General features: G+C 39.1%; 1 protein-coding gene across 1 annotated transcript in view; it reads right to left on the bottom strand.

Annotated features, from left to right (window-relative positions):
• Positions 1-17254, bottom strand: part of LOC139717870 (rab GTPase-binding effector protein 1-like) — a 60075-nt gene that overhangs the window by 21019 nt on the left and 21802 nt on the right. The window contains exons 7-9 of the mRNA XM_071629359.1: positions 8908-8973; positions 7407-7463; positions 244-381 (exon numbers count right to left, since the gene is read on the bottom strand). Of these exons, the coding sequence (XP_071485460.1) occupies positions 244-381; positions 7407-7463; positions 8908-8973 (261 nt within the window). The remainder of the gene's footprint in view (positions 1-243; positions 382-7406; positions 7464-8907; positions 8974-17254) is intronic.

Below are 17254 nucleotides of genomic sequence, written 5' to 3'. Positions count from 1 at the left end.
TCTATCTTTTACAGTTCTATTTTTTCTATCACACTGACTTGCTTTAAGAAACATTAATGGTATCTTCAATTCAAGTCCCCTAATGACAACACAGAATCTTTGAATCAGAGAGAGCGAGAGAGAGAGGGGGAAAGGAAACAAAGAATGCATCTGCACAAAGCCAGCCAAACAAAGCTTTTCCGATTATGATGTTACAGAGATGCACAGCCCAATAAAGCACATGCCTGGGTGCAGTGTACTCACGTTCCCTTGCCAGGTAGAGTTCTTTGAACTTTGCCCTCTTCTGGGCAAAGTCTTCCTCCTGTAGCTTCTTCTCCTGTAGGACAGCCTGGAGAGTGGACTCCAGGTCTGAGACCCTCTGCTGGACATTCAGGACTTCCCCTGAGTATGGACATTGATTGACCAATAGATGATATGGAGCCAATCAGATACATTATTTGTAGCTGAACAGATGGATTACTGTAAAAGTGGAAACTTTTGCAGTGTGGAAATTACATGTATTTGTGCATTTTGCGCAACATGAAACTAGCACAAAAGTAAATGCATGCAAATTTTTTGCTAGTATGTGTTATGATGTAATACTTTTCTACATTTTGATTCTGTGGAATTGAAAAAGCATGCAACATTCATCTTACCAACCCAAGCCTAGAATTTACTCACTTTAAAATTTCCACTGTTACAATAAAACGCATTAAAGGAGATATTTGAGTTCTGTGTGTACAGAGGAATAACACTATACATTGTATGCATGTATACAAGGCTATCAGTGCAAATCGGGACCTTTCATTTTCACTGACCTTAGCCAATTATTAGACATTCATGTGCCATCAACATACATTGTACGTAGATGGTCATAATTTGTTAAGGGTGGAAGGTCAACGGTGCCATCAATCGAGTGTAGGATCTGAGACTCATTGCTTTCCACACTGCTTATTGTCCGAAAGTTTGATCTACTTCCCATGGGATCTTGCCGAGTCCTGCTTATAACTGATGGGAATTTTGGAAATCTGTAAGAGTACTGGTTAATTTGAGGACAAATTCTCCCTCAGTTGATATTCAGAAGGGATCTGCACCATCAATTATGGGTAGATTCCCCCCTCCCCTCTCCACTTTCATGTACCTTGGTAACCTCACTATCTAAGGGGAAAAGGGTAGCGATATGTCTTCTACTCAATTAGGACAATCCATCAGGGCTCTTTGACCTTTTTGCTAGGTGAGTAATCTCTTCCTCCACATGGGCCCCTGTGATGTCATCCTACACTGTTTACATCCTGGGAATGTGTACAATCAAAATATATTCTGGACTGCAGCCCCTCCAAGGAGGCAGCGATTTCCTTGCTTCTCTTGATGGAGAAGGAAATGAACTAGAATCAGGTGAGGAGATTTGGGGATTACCCTACCAACTTCTTAAGATTCTGCAATCGATAAATACATCATGTACCTTGTACATGTATAGTACAGTTTTCAAGCACTGTCTGGATGCCAGCAGAACATGACTAGAATAATTATAAATACCACAGACCATGACTCCATAGCTTAAATCATCTTTTCAAGATTCAGACACAGACTTCATATCCCTCTTAGGCCTGGCATCTCAAATACTATTGACATTACACTGGAGCCAGTGATAACGACAGAGTGAATACAGATTATGCAATACTGAGGCTGTATACACCACTACAATGTCATGTACATGTCTGCTCTGTACCTTTGTAGAAAAATAGAAGGGAAGGGCTATTTGTTACTATTCCTTTTCAAATGCCTCCATGTAATGAGAAGCAATGTATAAAGTACAGTCAAACCTGTCTATAGTGGCCATCTAAGGGACTCCCTTGAGGGGGGACAAACAAGGTGGCTGCTTTGACAGGTAGCTGCTATAGACAGGGTCTTTATTTAACATGGCTTTTTTCTCAAAGGGATTTTTTTTTCTTCTTTTTTTTTAGTGGTTGTATAGAACAGGTGGCTGCTATAGAAAGGTGGCCTCTAAGGCATGTTCGACTGTACCAGGAAACACACCCTCAGGTAAAACCTCTTTCAACAATCCAAACACCTTCTGTGAACCCAATACATCATTGCATAAGCTTCTAGCGTGATATTGTATTTCATCTTGTGTTTGAAACAGAATACATGTAATTAATGTACAGTGTTGAATATGTAGTTCATACAAATTTTTGTTTTAGTCTCAGTGCAAATTAAAGTACAAACATTCAGTCTGTGACATGAAATTTGTGCATTCTGAAGTGTCCGCAAGCCTGACAGGTAAAAGCACCTTTGCAAACTGAGCTATTTCCATGACATGTGTGATGCTCACACACTAGAAAAGCATCAAGTTCAAATTTATGTAAACACTGGCAAAAAATCTGAAGACTTTGATCATGATACACATTGCGAGATTTGTATCCTGCTAATTCGCTTCTATGCCACTATGACACTCTTAATACATTTCAGGAAGGATACCGAGATTCAAGGGACACTGTCTGCTATGCAGTGCCAGCAACTGGACTAATAATAATACATGGCATGATCTTGTAACAAGTGGTGATGTGTGATAGTGTACCAGGATGGGAAGTACAAATTGTTCGAACACCCCCGGAGACCTTTGCACGGGCCATAGATCATCCGGGGCGGCCTCTGGGGGCTGGGCCTCTTTACATCATCAGTTCTACTACATTTCACCGTACACTGAAGAGCAAACACAGATTTTCTTGAATTATATGTTTATCTTGATGAAATTACACATTACGTTTATTTGATGTGTGTTTATTCATGGCAGTATGCATATGTCATTCACTGAGGAGGCTGGTAAAAACAGAATGTTAAAAATGAAAATATGATTATTACGTTGAATTTTATTTCCATCGTTATTATTTAACAAAACGAAAAAAGATAAACCTTTTTATTTCAAGTAAATGGACAAATTATCTAAATTATCTTGTCCTTTATCGACATAAGTATTTCTCTCCTATTTTCATGTATAGCTTGTCAGAAACCTGGTTGACAGAAATCAAAGCTATTCACGTACCTAGCTATAAGTTCATGGAAAAATAAACGGGGAAAAAATAATGGAAAGTATATGGGCGGAGTTGGTTGTCTCAAAGGACAAGATTTTACGAAACCAAACATAAAGATCTAAAACGTTTTTTAAGCACCTGAATGGAAACGATTTTAATCGAAGTGTACTTTAAAGCAGATGATATTGTTTTTGTCACCGCTAATAGGTTACCCTGGGAGAAATGTTTTATGACTTTTTTTTCATGTGTAATCGGAAAAATACTACCTGCAATAATAAGTCGTGAAAATACCATAGTGCTTTATGAAAGGGGATTTTATCATGATGCATGTATCTTTTCAGCCACTTCTCGTATACAACCCAGTAGTTTCATTTGAACTTTGAACATCTTCTCTTGTACATTACTGGTTTTTCAAACCCATGCAAATAAAATAAAAATGAAACAAAAACTACTGCTCTTATTGATAACATTTTTTACTAATAATGTTGATAATAAAAACAAAGTAATGGTATGAACTGCGACTGATGTTTTGTAATTATGTAATTATGTGATGTATTCCCACAATGAATGCATTCCACTAGAATTAGTGTTACAAAACATGATGATAGTATTGATAAATCTTATAGTTTGGAGCAGTCTATAGAATAGGATATTAATGAAATGTTGTTGATGGAAGATTTGATATGTTTTCTGAACAATTTATGACCACTACCTACAATGAGTGTTTCTCTTATACCAAGCGCCAAGAGATAATACATCAAAAAGACGTTATAAAAGCCATGGTTTACAAAAGAGTTTAGAGAAATTTGTAGAAAGAATAACATATCGTACGATACATACATACATAAAGAACGTCAGTGATTGTGGGAACCTGCTTTAAATCAATTCGTACAAAAAATATACTTTCCACTTCTATACGTCAACGAAAACAACTGTTGCACCTACAGAACCATAAAAACCGTTTCTGTAAAGTAGGTAAGGATAGAAAAGGACATGACGTGTATATAAAACATTCTGAATACTAGTAAGACTAGGGCCAAAGTGCAATATTTACATCTTAAAACATGATATAAAAGGTAGGGTCTATACAACCCTCGAGAAATTTTTGAATTGCATTTATCTATTTTTCCATCAGAATACTTGGTACATAAAGTGTTTAATACAATGAACACCCAGTAAAATATGATTATTCACCTGCTGGAAAGTATCCCGATTCCTCTTACATGAAACCCGCTAAGCTAATAGGCCTATGCATATATATATATATATATATATATATATATATATATATATATATATAATCATTTTTTTTTTTTCAAACCTTCAAAATCATGACAAGAGTCTAGTGATAAAAGTTGTTGTTTGGAGTCGAATCGATCAATGCAATATCTTGCTAAACGACCGTGCAGTATTTCTAATCTATCTCTCGAGAAGGGGGGTTTTCACTTCATTAAAAGTTGCCAAAATTAAGCCAATTCAAAAGGAAGGTGATTTCAATTTTCTATCTTACCAATCTCAATAAGTCTATGTGCTAGATTACTTTCAAGCAATTATGAGTCTCATACCGGATTTCTCCGAAATAAATCAAAATTTTTAGACATAGGACCTACATGTGTAGGTACATGTAATATTTTTAGTTGGAAAAAATTATAATGTTGCTCATCTCTCTTTTTGAAATCCAGTCTTAAAACCCACCTCTTCCATCTTCCTTGATTAGGATGAATATTCATTACCCCTTTTGTTAATTATTGTATCTATTATGTTGATTGTTACATCTGTTAGTCTTTTGTTTGTATTTTGTATCTGAACTGTACAGCGCATAGAGAAGCATGACTGTACACTATGCGCTTTATAAATGCAGTATTATTATTATCATTACTTTAAAATGAAATTCGGAATAAGCAAAAGTCATTAAATCTTATAAACAAGTGTAGGGCCTACATACCATCGGATCATTTCTAAATTTCAATCGTTTACATTAAAGAGAGGAATATAATTGGAGTGATTTATAAGTGTGAATGCGCTGAGTAGGTCGTGTAGAATCCATACGCTTCCGGTTGTGTACAAACTCTCTTCACCCAGCACCACTTGAAGCTGAGGTAGGGATTGAGAGAAAAAGAAAAGAAACACATCGTAATGTAGGTGATGCATACTTTGACAATGTATTTTCCTTGTCGTTTCATAATTTTCTGAAAAATACTTGTCATAAATACTGAATTTAAAAAGGATGGAAAGTTATCTGGCTCCCGCTTGCCGTTGGTCACGGTATGACCACTTTGAGCTTGATATTGATGAACGAAATAAAGAGCGGTGTAGAGCAAAATACAAATTAGAGAATCTCTTCAAGAAAGAAAATGCGTGCTATGAAACTTGATATTTTGATTGGATTGCCAATGGCAGATTTTAAAGGATTTTCAAGGCTGAAACGATTTGGCCTCCTGGTTTGATGGAGCGAGGTGGATCAGCTGGAGTAAGAGAGGAAGTACAAAATAGTACGATTGAAATGATTGAAAATTAAACCACGCTCTCTCATTTTCCCCATTTACCGTGTTTACTAACTTGGAGAACACATGCATTTTTTTTTCATATCTCGTGCCATTTCATCGGCTGACATAAAAAAAAGAAGCTTCACTTCCGGGTTTCATCGGCTGACAAGCAAAAAAAAAAAGCCCCTTTCATTACTCCTTCTTTTCGTTTCTCTTATTTTTTCATTCATACATTCATTTACTTATTTCATTATTGTCATTACATTTTGCTGCTAGCAAACGAGGAGGGGTTCAGCGACTCATTGTTTTTTTTTATTTCTTTTCATTTTATTTCATTTTATTTTATGTCATTTACAATTTTTTTCACTGCTGGCAAACGGGGGGGGGGGGGGTCCGCGGAACCCTATGACCCCTTCCCCCCCCCCCCCCCCCCCCCCCCTCTTCTTGTTACGGGCCTTACTAGTTTGGCATAAAAATCATGGCTCGAAGTTCGGTCTGTCATACTTTGTGTGATCGCAAAAACAAACAAACAAACAAAAACGTTACACGGCAGCCATATAAGCTTACTGACCTGATCACTTTTCGTACAGCCCGCTCCTCTCGAGGAGTTCCTTCAGATACTCCAGGGCTGTGAAACATTCATCATAACATTGATATAGTCATGTTATTTCCCATGCCAAATGTAGTAGACGTGTATCCAAATACTGACACAGACCCTGCACATGCATCGCAGGCAATGACCATGATGTTGCTCCCTGTTAGCTCTCTTATTCGGGTCTAGGGCAATTACCCCCTGGGCAATTACCCCGAACCCTTCCCCTGGCTCTAATCCTAATCCTAATCCTAATCCTGAACCTAATCCTAACCCTAACCCAAACTCCTAACCCTATCCCTAATCTTTACTCTAACCTTACCACTAACCAGTATTTACCCGGGGTATAATTGCCCTCAGGGGGTAATTGCCCGGATACGCTCTTATTCACCTTCTTCAATTCAATTTTACTTTTAAAACCAACAAAGAGTGTAACAGAATACAAAGCATGCACAAAACAATGATATTGAAAATTAAAACACCTATGCATGTTTTAAAGGTTGAGAGAGAAATAAGTATGGAAAATAATGGCATAACAGTGAAAGCAAGGCTTGCAACACATAGGATAACTCAAACACATAATAACTGTACTTCCTCCTATAAACAATTATTTTCAAAGTACAAATAATGCAAAGTCAGGTTAACCTAACATTGCTCAATCTGCAGGCATTATTTGTTGAGCCGTGTATACCCAACAGAACGATGTTGAAAAAGAAAATCACAACAGGGGGTGTTTCATAAAGCTGTTCGTAAAGTTACGAACAACTTACGAGCGACTGGTGATCAGTTGCGATGTGCTATGCTTCCCAGAATTTTAATAATTCACCACAAGAACTGATCACCAGTCGCTCGTAAGTCGTTCGTAACTTTACGAACAACTTTATGAAACAGGGCCCAGTAAATACATATATTATGTATGATACCTACACACACATGCATGCATTTGCCACCCCCCCCCCCCACACACACACATACACACACACAAAAAAAACACGCAGATGAATATATTCACAAAGAACGTTTTTCTGCAGCCCCATTATAGTCCCATCCACTCCCCCTTCCGAGTGGAAGAGCACACATCCTACATCATCACGTTTATGATTTGTAAACGTTGTATTAAACATACGATGTGCAAGTTTTATAGAAGATATATTTGAAATAATCACCAAGACACACCAAATATACAATAAGAGAACAATTACCAGGCTCTCACTCAAACAGCTCAAAGAGATATAAGGCCTACCCTACCAATTTCATTTTTGTTTCAGTTTGCATTATAAGTTACCAGAAAATACGAACCAATGTGTACAGACTTACCAAGCTCTCTTTCATCCGCAACCTCTTGGTCACGTTTAGACATGGCATCGTTCTCACCTGCACAAACGGAATCAATGATAGCACGTAATCACTGAAATTTATCACATTTTCAACAAAGAATTGAACGCATCCCATTTCACGCTCATCAAGATTTTTTTAATCGATCTGACAAGTGCTGTGGCAGCTCAAAAAGCTAAAGTGATAAAGAGAAAAAGAAAAGGGAATGGCTTCAACTGTTACAGCTGCCGACAAAATGATGCATTGCATATTCTTTGGGGTTAATGGTCTGAAGAGTGTTTACTGCTATAATGTATAAATAAATAAATATAAATAATAATAAAAATAATTGTGTGTAACCTATTTTACGCTCAATACGATTTTTTCACTGATCTGATCACTAATGCGGCACCTCTTGAAGCTTAAGTAAAGAGAGGGAGAGAGATGAAATAAGAATAGATTTAACACTGTTTAAACTGCCAGCAAAATATGCACACATCATGGACTTGAGAATATTTATAGGTTTTTCAGGGAAATATTGCACCTTTCTCATTCATACGGTTATTGTATTATTAAATCTTAACGAATTCATTGCTCATTCAAATTCGATATTAAGGAGTCAACGAATCCAGATAATGATCATAGGAATTTATGTTTGAATATTCAAATTCAACATTCAAACATGTCATTCAAATGTGTTATCTTTCCAAAAGAAATCTTTACACGATATAATCCCACTTTTATAATTTAGACATTAACTTTTTATTCCATCTTCTTTTAGTGGAATTTGTTTTCCGTGCAAGAAATTTTTCAAATGCATGGTTCATCCAAAGTCAGACTGAAAGCACTCGTTAAAGCTTAGAAATGTCCATTGAACATTAATGATTTTTCCTCATTCGAATTTGATATTATCCGTGCAAAAGAAAATTAAGTCTCTTCTCTAAGTCTCTTTTAATTCAGATAAGAAGCAATTTTAAGTAAATGGGAATTCAAAAATGGGCATTACAAAATAGGCATTCTTGGTCATTCAAACTTATAAAGCCAAAATAGTTTTGAATAGGCACAAAAGGTGCATTTGTTTTTAGAGTGCCTCTTAGCATAGTCCCGGCTAAGTATATGATATAGGTCTACTACATTAGTTTAAATCTCATTTGAAAATGAGAAAAAAAAATGAAAAAGTTCAAATCAATTTGTGTTTGTTTCATTCAAACATATGAAAACATTCAGACAAGGTAGATACAGTGTATATAGATTTAAATTGACAATACAAATGTAATAGAATGTGATGGAGACAGCAAGAAAACAAAGTTTTATGAGCGGCTGCCACCATAACCAAAGCATTTATAATAAAAGTCATATCTAGTCGAACAAATACACGTAAATAGAAATTAGAACCAATGTAACCAAAATCACATATTGAGAGAAATACAATAGACACATAAAAAATATATTTTTTGTATTGGTCATGAGGAAGGACGTACAAAATTAATGTGCGCTGACTTACCAAGCTGTCTTTCAAACTCAACCCCGTGGTCACGCTTAGACATATCAGCGTACCAAGCGCAGAACCCTGTGGAGGGAAAGAAATAGAGATAGATAGATTTAAAAATAGATAGGTGGAGGGAGAGAGAACTAATAAACAAAATGTGCCTCATGGTGAACTGTTCACTCATTTAGGATAATTGACCGAAGGGTATTTATCATGTTTATCACGCAAACATAACGAATGGAAACATTAACAGGCTCTCATTCAAACATAGCCCCTCATTACGCTGAGGCGTTTGCAGTTCTGAAGTCGAAAAAGAAAGAAAAAAAGACAGAAAATAATGAAGAACAAACAACAAAAATGAAAAAAAGGCATTCACTGAGTGGCAGAGAATTATACCAACGACAAATTTGAACCTGGCCGTTATTCTACTCCAGTATACGCCGTACTCCCATTGCAAATAAACCTTTCCCACCTCTACATAATTATTCCCTGTGGCTTTGAATACCCCACAGAGAAAATACCTCTCTCTTTTTGTTATAGTTATCGTTAATCTTGTTTGGCATAACCAGCCATAATTTTAGAATAACGAACATTCGGAAAAAGTAACCTTATTTTATTTTCTGGAATCTTCTGGAATAATGAAATCTTCGGAATAAAGAAAATGTAACCACTGATTTCATAATATAGAAAAACATGAAGGCCCTACACGCACAAGCACCGACACCTATATTCCATGAGCCAGGCCAGATATTGGTACCACCTGAAGTGGCAAAACCTTTTTGGTGTCATTTTGTTTGTCTGGCATAGATATGCTTATCAAGCTGTGATAGCATTTCCAAATGAGTAGCTTAGTCATGATAAATTAATTTTTAACCAACTTAGTCTCGTTGTTGTAGATCCCTGTACTTCTGAATCGAAACTAACCGTTATACAAAGAAGAGCACTGTCTTCTCTGTATGTTCACAGGTGTTCCGTTGTAAACGTGGAGCGCTTAGTCTTTATTCAAGGCAGCGAAGGGAATATCCAAAGGTTATGATGTCCACAGCGCTTACTCTTATTCAAGACGGCGAAGGATATATCCAAAGCTTATAATACGGTGTATATCCCTTTATCGAAAAACAACAACAACAAAAAAAGCAATTCCTCGTGAGTTTTACCGTATTTTTAAATTATTTATAATTTTCCGGTGAAAGCGCTACGTTGAAAACGCTAATACCATGCTAATGTCGCTTTATTTCCATCCAACAATGAAAGATAATGCAAAAACAGTGTACCGGTACACAATACACTATAATAAACAAGAGAAGCACTCTGAGAGCGCAGACCTCCGCCAAGCATGCAAATCATTTTCACCACTGATCTTGTTCCACCCATACGTACTTACAGCATTGTGTGCTGAAAGTTGCTTGATTTCCCAAATAGAAGCCTTTGTTACGTCATATACCCTCAGTTGCACGGCGCGCCTTTATATACCCCAACAGAAACTACAGCACGCACTTTAGTGCGCGCAGGCAAACCTCAAATACGCGCAGCCTGAACTCCCAAGTTCATTGACCCTACCTGCCAAAATATCAAAAATCCTTCATAAATTCCCAAAAGAAAATTCTCGGACCACTACCAAAAGTTTGCTACTTGTGTCATTCTCAACCTTTCCTGCAAGTTTCATCCCAATCCGTTAACTACTTTTTGAGTTATTTTGCACACGGACAAACTAACTAACAAACTAACTAACTAACTAACGAACGAACGAACGAACAAACAAACCAACGGTAACGAAAACATAAACCTCCCTTGGCGGAGGTAATAATATTGTAAATGAATAGAGTGATTTTTGTTTAAAACTGATGTATTTGTCGAGAGAATAGTATGAAAAACAGCATAGATAATCCCTTTTATTAGGAACTTTAGATATGATAACGAAACATTGTTCTAGATAAAGACTAAGCGTACCGTATGACAGCTGTGAACATCATAACCCTTTGGATATTCCCTTCGCTGCCTTGAATAAAGACTAAGTGCACTGCCAGAACACCGGTCAGTTTCGATTCAGAAGTATAGGGATATAAAAACGAGACCAAATTGGTTAAAAATTAATTTATTATAATATAACTCATTTGGAAATGCTATCATAGCTTGATAAGCATATCTATGTCCGACAAACAAAACGACACCAAAAAGGTTTTGCCCCCTCAGGTGGTACCAATAACCCATTTTCGGGTCTTGGCCCATGGACTACTACGCTCATATACCCATACACATGGATCACGGCGTTACGATGGATGGGACACGCAGCGGTGGGGACTATATCACGATTATGCCAAACCCGTCTTGCACCATTTCATATTTGCTTGCAATATACATGTATCGAAAGAGTCTACCAAGAAACTTACCTGACTGACGCGATTTGCCGGGACGATGAGTTATTTTGGAGTTTTAAGATTAAAAAATAATAATAATAGCTAGAAAAGCACTCTGAGAGCGCAGACCTCTGCCAAGCATGCAGCTCATTTCCACCACTGATCTTGTTCTTCCATAGAGATATCATAGTAGGGCAGATATGTAACAAAAATTGGTCGAAATGCTCACATCCGGCGGAAAGTATGAAAATTTGCATATAGGGGTATTTTGGGGTGCTGATTTCAAATATTGTCGGATCCAAGAGATCTGATCACGGGGTTGGCCGCCATTTTGAATTCCAATATGGCCGACATCACAAAACAAATTCAAAGATCCCTATCTTCAGTTGTGAATGACCTGTGGCACTAAAATTTCGTACACAAGAGCGTTTTGACACATTGAATTTGATGACAGGTTGATTTGGAGTGTCTGGCAAACATCGAATGACCGCCATTTTGAATACCAATATGGCCGCCTCGACGAAATATTCAAAATCCCTATCTCGATTTCTCAGTGGTGAGTGACCCTGAAATTAGGGGTAAACAAGTATTTTAACATACTGAGTTAAAATTTTAGCTGATGTGATGTGTCTGACAAACGCAATGCCTGCTATTTTGAATTCCAATGTGACTACGAAGACAAACATCATGACTAACATTCACGGGCATGTCAAAAAGTGCAGCAAAAAGGAAGCATAATGCACCTTTCACTGACGTCACAATGTAAATACAGCAGTGCGCACTCTATCAGTTACAAACGCGCGCTCAATCAGGTAGCCTAAATTTACAAACCCGAGATAGAGATTTTCAACACTCCAACATGGCAAATATGTATAAAAATTCAAATTGGCTGCCGTGCAGCTTGTCAGACATATAAAATAAGTCTGTTATTGAAGTCATCATATCACCATGCTTTAATACATCAAATTCCAATGGCTAATGTCATTCAGAACTGAAGATAGGGATCTTGACGGCGGCCATATTGGAATTCAAAATGGCAGCCGACCCCATTGTCAGACCTCTTGGATCCGGCAATTTTTGAAATCAGCGCCTCAAAATACCCCTATATGCAAAATTTCATACTTTCCGCCGGATGTGAGCATCTTTTTCACATATCTGCCCCACTATCAGTGATTTCCATCCATACGTACTTTGTGTGCTGAAAGTCGCCCGATTTCCCAATTTGGAAGCCTTTGTTACGTCATAAACCCTCAGCTGCACCGCGCGCCTCGCCCTAGCAGAAACTAGAGCACGCACTTTAGTGCGCGCATGCAAACCTCAGGTGCATACGCTCAGCCTGAACTCCCAAGTTCATTGACCCTACCTGCCAAAATATCAAAAATCCTTCATAAATTCCCAAAAAATTCTCGAATCACTACCAAAAGTTAATCGTTCGTTACTTGTGTCATTCTAAACCTTTCCTGCAAGTTTCATCCAGATCCGTTAACTATTTTTTGAGTTATTTTGCACACGGACAAACAAACGAACGAACGAACGAACTCACTAACCAGAAAAGCACTCCGAATGCGCAGACCTCCGCCAAGCACTTACTTTCCATCGATGATCTTGCTCTTCCATATGGAGATAAGTGATTTCGACCCACTGAAAAAATGCCCGAGATCCCCAATATAGAAGCCTTTGATACGTCATAAACCCTCAGATGCGCGGCGCGCCTCGCCCTAGTATACAAATTTATGATGCACAGGATAGAGTGCGTTAGTGGAGGCGTAGCGCACTCGAGGGTATTTACAATTGTGAAACATGCACGAGGCGAAGCCGAGTGCATGTTGCACTACATTGTAAATACCCGAGAGTGAGCTGCATCTCCACTAACGCCACGAAATAATCCTATGCATCAATTGTTTTATAAAATGGGTCGAAAACTAACAGCATTTTTGACTTACCTTTGTGGGTCAATACCAATCAGTTACATGTAGCACTCGCTCGAGAGAGTCGAGTCAAGCACGTCGCACTCGGAAATCCCGCACATGGAAGTACTGTACGTATAAGAGTACTGTATACGTACGCCACCATGCACACAAGAAAGGCCGGCCGGCCGGCAGCCCGAACTGGAAGTTGTTTACAGGATTGACAGCGGTGGTACTGGTTGGTACCACACAATGTACCACACAAATATATGTTAACACAGGAACTGTGTGGTACTGTATCACAGGCTCGTGTGGTACTCTGGGATGTACCACAGGGCAGTACCACAGGACATTACCACAGGGCAGTACCACAGGGCATTACCACAGGAAAGTACCACAGGACAGTACCACAGAACAGTACCACATGAATTGTCCTGTGGTATTTTGGGACGTACCACAGGAGAGTACAACAGGTAAGTACCACAGGATACTACCACAGGACAGTACCAAACGACTTGTTCTGTGGTATTTTAGGATGTACCACAGGACAGTACCACAGGGCAGTTCCACAGGACAGTACCACAGGAAAGTATCACAGGATAGTACCACAGGACAGTACCACAGGAATTGTCCTGTGGTATTTTGGGACGTAAGACAGGACAGTACCACAGGATAGTACCACAGGACAGTACCTCACGACTTGTCCTGTGGTATTTTGGGACGTACCACAGGACAGTACCACAGGACAGTACCAAAGGGCAGTAACACAGGACAGTACCACAGGACAGTACCACAGGGCAGTACCACAGGACAGTACCACAGAGCAGTACCACAGGACAGTACCACATGAAAGTACCACAGGATAGTACCACAGGACAGTACCACACGACTTGTCCTGTGGTATTTTGGGACGTACCACAGGGCAGTACCACAGGACAGTACCACAGGATAGTACAACAGGACAGTACCACACAACTTGTCCTGTGGTATTTTGGGACGTACCACAGGACAGTACCACAGGGCAGTACCACAGGAAAGTACCACAGGACAGTACCACACGACTTGTCCTGTGGTATTTTGGGACATACCACAGGGCAGTACCACAGGACAGTACCACAGGATAGTACCACAGGACAGTTCCACACGACTTGTCCTGTGGTATTTTGGGACGTACCACAGGACAGGACCACAGGGCAGTACCACAGGAAAGTACCACAGGACAGGACCACACGACTTGTCCTGTGGTATTTTGGGACATACCACAGGACAGTACCACAGGAATTGTCCTGTGGTATTTTGGGACGTACCACAGGACAGTACCACAGGGCAGTACCACAGGACAGTACCACAGGGCAGTACCACAGGACAGTACCACAGGATAGTACCACAGGACAGTACCACACGACTTGTCCTGTGGTATTTTGGGACGTACCACAGGACAGTACCACAGGACAGTACCACAGGAAAGTACCACAGGATAGTATACCACAGGACAGTACCACATGACTTGTCGTGTGGTATTTTGGGACGTACCACAGGACAATACCACACGAATTGTCCTGTGAAATTTTCGGACGTACCACAGGACAGTACGACAGGAATTCCTGTGGTAATTTTCGATGTATACCACAGGAGAGTACCACAGGAACTGTCCAAAATCCCACAGGAAAATCATAATATGGTGCTATTCCACACAGAAGTACCGCACAGCAAATTAAATTCGTAAGTACCACAGAAAAATGCTACAGGATATTCTTTTTTTTTCTTAGCATTTTATACCAGAGGACTATCACATCAGGAGAATATCAAACAGCAGTACCACACAGGAGTACCACACAGGAAAATTGTAAGGCAGAATCAACTGAAATTCATAACAAAAATACAAACAAAAAAGCACATATTAATATTCCTCAATCAATTGATAGATGAGTTATGCTGTGAATTATAGCAATTGATTTGCCATTACTTATCCTGTCCTATACTCCTATGTACAGTATTACCTATTTAGTGAAAGTGCTGATGTAAAGCATGAGAAATTTCATAAGGACTTCTGTGGTACTCCTGTGGTACTCCTGTGGTACTCCTGTGGTACAAATTTTACATAGCTCATGAATATTCATAAAAAGCACTCTAGATTTTAGAAAATACATATATGACTTAAAAAGTGAAAGTATTAATGATGGAACTTACTTTGAACTTTATGAAAGATTGTCTAATTATGTTATGTCATTCCCAATATCATAGATATTGTTATGAAAGTGTAATTTCATATCTTGATAATAAAGCATAATCGAGTTAGTAACCATGCCTTAATGCTTTACGGATAGGCGGCCATATATATATGTACTGATACGGTCAATGGCTACCTAGGAATAGAATATGACTATATAGATCTATTATAGGACTAGATTGGCACTTGGCCATTGGACTCTCGTTTGAGGTTATATGTTAGGAGTAGGACAGGTTATTAAGTACGGCCATGTTTGTCCTGAAATCCATCACTCACCTATCAGGAATATTCCTTGATATGTGGCTAAAATTCTCCCAGATTTTTTTTTTCGATCTATCCTGTGTGGTACTCTCCTGTGGTACCATGGAAATGCTGTGTGGTACTGCCCTGTGGTAATGCTGTGTGGTAATGATCGACCTGTGGTACTGTCCTGTGGTACTGTCCCAAAATACCACAGGACAGTTCCTGTGGTACTAGTCCTGTGGTACTGCCCTGTGGTACGTCCCAAAATACCACGGGAATTCTTGTGGTACTGCCCTGTGGTACGTCCCAAAATACCACAGGAATTCCTGTGGTACTTTCCTGTGGTACTGTTCTGTGGTACCGGTCCTGTACTTTCCTGTGGTACTGCCCTGTGGTACGTCCCAAAATACCACAGGAATTCCTGTGGTACTGTCCTGTGGTATGTCCCAAAATACCACAGGACAATTCCTGTGGTACTGTCCTGTGGTACTGTCCTGTGGTACTGCCCTGTGGTACTGTCCTGTGGTACCGTCCTGTGGTAATTACCACAGGAGTACCACAGGACTTTTTCGTAAGGTACGTTCTTGAACCCATTTTATAACAGAAACTAGGGCACGCACTTTAGTGCGTGCATCAGTGTTGCCAGATGGTGATTTCGGGAACCAAAAAGGGTGAAATTTGGTGATTTTTGAAGTTGTTTGGTGACAAAATTTTAGCCTGGTAACCAAATCAAAATTTGGTGATTTTTGATAACTTTTTGGTGATTTTTAGACCCATAAAAAATGATCACACTAATTGAAAACGAAAATGCATTTTGCCCAAAGTTTTCCCCTTATTTCCTGCAGAAACATAACATGTGCCCCCCCCCCCTTTTTTTTTTTTTTTTGGTCACAGCGACACACACAAACACTCATAGTCATATATCCATACACATCGTACACATTTTGCACTTAGTGTGTGTGACTACGGTGCGCCGAAAATTGCACCGAGACTCGCGCAGTGTTTGATAAAGGTTTATTGATATAATTTTGTCTTGAAATTGAAGCTTTACCTACGCTTTTCCAAATTTGGTGATATTTGATGGCGTTTGGTGATTTTTTACAAGCCTTTTGGTGATTTTGCTCTGTTGGGACCTGGCAACGCTGGCGTGCATACAAACCTCAAATACGCCCAGCCTGAACTCCCAAGTTCATTGACCCTACCTGCCAAAATATCAAAAATCCGTCATAAATTCCCCAAAAAGTCTCGGATTATTACCGAAAGTTAATCGTTTGGTACTTGTGTCATTCTCAACCTTTCCTGCAAGTTTCACTTCAATCCGTTCAATACTTCACTAGCATTTTGCGCACAGACAAGTTACGAACGAACGAACGAACAAACCAACGGTAACGAAAACATAACCTCCTCCCCTGGCGGAGGTAACAAACCAACGGTAACGAAAATATACAGTAACCTCCCCCCTTGGTGGAGGTAATAAAGGTCGCCGGTATACCGACTTTTATTCCAGAACGATCGAGGCTAACTCGGTCTCAGAGTCAACTCGGCCCTATTTCAGACAATAATGCACTCAGTTCGTAATCGCCATATTTTATACATATAGGCGCACGTTCATTTTGTATGTTAAC

This window comes from Diadema antillarum, unplaced genomic scaffold, assembly GCF_040938485.1.
Source record: "Diadema antillarum isolate AM-2024a unplaced genomic scaffold, OU_Dant_1.0 scf00000084, whole genome shotgun sequence".
Classification (NCBI taxonomy): domain Eukaryota; kingdom Metazoa; phylum Echinodermata; class Echinoidea; order Diadematoida; family Diadematidae; genus Diadema; species Diadema antillarum.
Note: the sequence above shows the minus strand (reverse complement) of the source record. Positions and strands in the feature narration are given on the sequence as shown.